This window comes from Lactuca virosa, chromosome 4, assembly GCF_052849685.1.
Source record: "Lactuca virosa cultivar CGN04683 chromosome 4, Lactuca_virosa_CGN04683_v6, whole genome shotgun sequence".
NCBI lineage: Eukaryota > Viridiplantae > Streptophyta > Magnoliopsida > Asterales > Asteraceae > Lactuca > Lactuca virosa.
In genome coordinates, this window is record NC_136429.1 from 224,460,724 (window position 1) to 224,463,662 (window position 2,939).

Consider the following 2,939-nt stretch of genomic DNA (forward strand, 5'->3'; position numbering starts at 1 on the left):
AAAAGTCCCGATTATTTGATTTTATACGATAATATGTAATTTCCTGTTAAAAGAAAAAAAAAAGACTTTTTGTTAATTTTAGCCAAAATGAAATAATCGAGACTTTTATGTTTAAAAAAAATTGAGACTAAAATGAAACTTTTCCGAAAATATTGAGACCTTTATGACAATTTCCCAAAAAATTAATCAAACGAAGTTTTATTCCACATTATTATTTACCGTTGTGGGTGCGCTTTTCTCATGAGATTCATGTTGATCCATTGCTTTTCTCATGAGATTCATGTTGGTACCAATGGATCGCGGAAGTCCTTGAATGGAAGGTATCGATCGCTTCACATCCAAGGATGGAAGCCCAACTATTCGTTTCTCTATCTAATGCACAAATACCGTATACCTTGAACTTGTGGAAGTTCACTTTTAATCCGTAAGAGACATGAAAGTATCCTAAACATAATTTTTTTACCATTGAAAACTATTTGTAAAATATGTAATAAATACATGGGACCCATTATAAAGGACCTCTAATTAGTACGTGGGACTCTTTATAAACGGACTCTTAAATAGTTATATGATGTAATCATAACATATTATCATTATGAAGGTTATATATATCAGCCCCGGATAATAATCCATGGAGTCAGAATCAACCACAGGAATACATTGTCTTAGAGGGGCGGATATGTATACTAAAATAAACGAAATGATGAAGATACAACCAGCGGGAAGCTGGCCTAAGTACCATAATTACAACGTAGAGAAGACAACAAGCATACATCAACTGAACTATATCTGTATGAAGCACCAGTATACAAAACGTCAATCGTCTCAAAAAGTGGTGGCAGCTTTCACCGGAAAATTCTTCCAAGATGTAAAGTTACCACAACAAAAAACCCAGGTCGATGGTGTTCTTTTCCCAGCGGTGTTATCCCCAAACCATAACACTGATTCTACTGCAGTTGAAGAACTCCATGATTTTGAAGAAGCGATTAGAGCTCAGAAGGCATGGCTGGAGTCTCTTCTCCAGAAGAGCGGTGCTATTCTCTTCCGAGGCTTCCCTGTCGCCTCACCTTCTGACTTCGATCAAGTTGTCAAAGCTTTCTCCTACGTTGAATTTCCCTACTTCGGCGGCATAGCCCCTCGGACGAAGGTCGTTGGCCGGGTTTACACCGCAAATGAATCTCCTCCCCATATGGGAATTCCTTTCCATCACGAGATGTCTTACGTAAATTTCTCGATTATATGAATCTTGTTTTTCAGGATAACAGTTGGCGAACCTAATTGGCTAGCTTAATTGGCTCTTTCTGTTAATTCAGCATCATTACGTTCGAGACTACGACTATATTCAGCTCAAAGCTTTCGCACTTCTTTATTAAACTTTTTAGCAAAAGATTTTTTTTTTTTAATTACAACTCAGTGCTCACATGTTCATGCATTTACAGGCTCCTGATTTCCCCACCAAGGTATTTTTCTATTGTGATGAAGAACCAGGAGAAGGGGGAGAAACTCCGATTGTTTTGAGTCATATCATATACGAAAAGATGAAAGAGAAGCACCCAGAATTTGTTGCACGACTAGAGGAGCATGGATTGTCGTATACAGACGTAATCAACGATGAAGATGATCCATCATCTTTCACCGGTCGTAATTGGAAGTCAAAATTCAACACCGAAGACAAGAGTGTTGCTGAGGAAAGGTATGTTTATTTTCTTCACAAGTTACATTAAACCCCATAATATAATATACAATTAAAGTACACCAACTTTATCCAAAAAGATGCATGGCTCAAGAGATTCCTCCATTGACAGGGCAGCAAAGCTTGGGCTAAAGCTGGAATGGATTGGGAATGCTGTTAAACTTACATCAACACCACTGCCAGCCATCAGGTTTGACAAAGAGAGTCGCCGGAATACATGGTTCAACACTATTGCAGTTACTTATAGTGACACTGCGGGCAAAACGTTTAGTAGCGCGGGGGGTAAAACCGTGCAGATCGGTAATGGCGACCCTGTGCCTGATCATGCTGTGGAAGACTACTTCAAGATTGTGGAAGAAGAGTGTGTTACCATACCATGGAAGAAAGGCGATGTTCTGCTTATTAATAATCTGATGGTTCTTCATGGCCGGAGACCACTACTAAAGCCGCCACGTCGTGTACTGGCTTCCCTTTGCAAGTGATCAGAAAAGTTGAGTGATCGCCTGTTTGAAGCATTAGCATTTCACTGAAGGCAGTTAATTAGTTTGTCAAAAAGATGCAGTTGATGATAAAGAGCGATAAATAAATGGAAATACAAACAATAAAACAAGATTGTTTCCGTATATGCATAACTACTTTTTTTGTAATATGTAATAACAAGCATCTCTTTTTTTTAGGTGGGTGTTAGGTTTGTGTTTTACATTTAGAGAAATGTCAAATGGGTTTGTTTTTAGGATAATGTCACACTTACAAAAACTCTCCTGTTTAGTTTGGTCGAATGATAAGAAAACGACTCAAAACGGACAAAGTTTTTGGTACGTGTAAACATTTATGGCTCGTGTAGAAATAGAGGCGCACAAAATCCCACTAGACATGAATTAAAAGATAGATGTTAGGCCCCGTTTGATAGTTGTTGATTGAAAAAGCACTGACTGGGAAAGATCTGTCTGGGTAAGAAGTAAGAAATCCTAATTGAGTAAGAAATTATGTTGTTTGATTGTTAATCTGACTGTATATGTTTACTGATGAAAATGACCATTTTACCCTTTCAACAATAATAAACAAAGGGATGAATTCATCAAGATCATAATCAGCAAAATCAATAAACATATAAATTTATCAACATCATTAGCAAATGATCATATGAACAGCAAACATGAACTGAACAACAACCAAATCAATTGCAAATTCTGAACATTTATCAATCTCAACAACAAAAGTCAAAAGTTCAACAGGAAAAAAACTT

The 2,939-nt window shown here is 37.2% G+C and overlaps 1 protein-coding gene across 1 annotated transcript; it reads left to right on the forward strand.

Moving 5' to 3' along the window:
* The first annotated feature begins 569 nt into the window (after positions 1 to 569).
* On the forward strand, positions 570 to 2,677 carry LOC145108035 (clavaminate synthase-like protein At3g21360). Its single transcript, XM_079045016.1, has 3 exons — positions 570 to 1,222; positions 1,440 to 1,693; positions 1,806 to 2,677. Exons 1-3 carry the CDS (start codon positions 632 to 634, stop codon positions 2,173 to 2,175), a joined length of 1,215 nt encoding a protein of 404 aa, XP_078901142.1. The 5' UTR covers positions 570 to 631; the 3' UTR covers positions 2,176 to 2,677.
* The last annotated feature ends 262 nt before the right edge of the window (positions 2,678 to 2,939 follow it).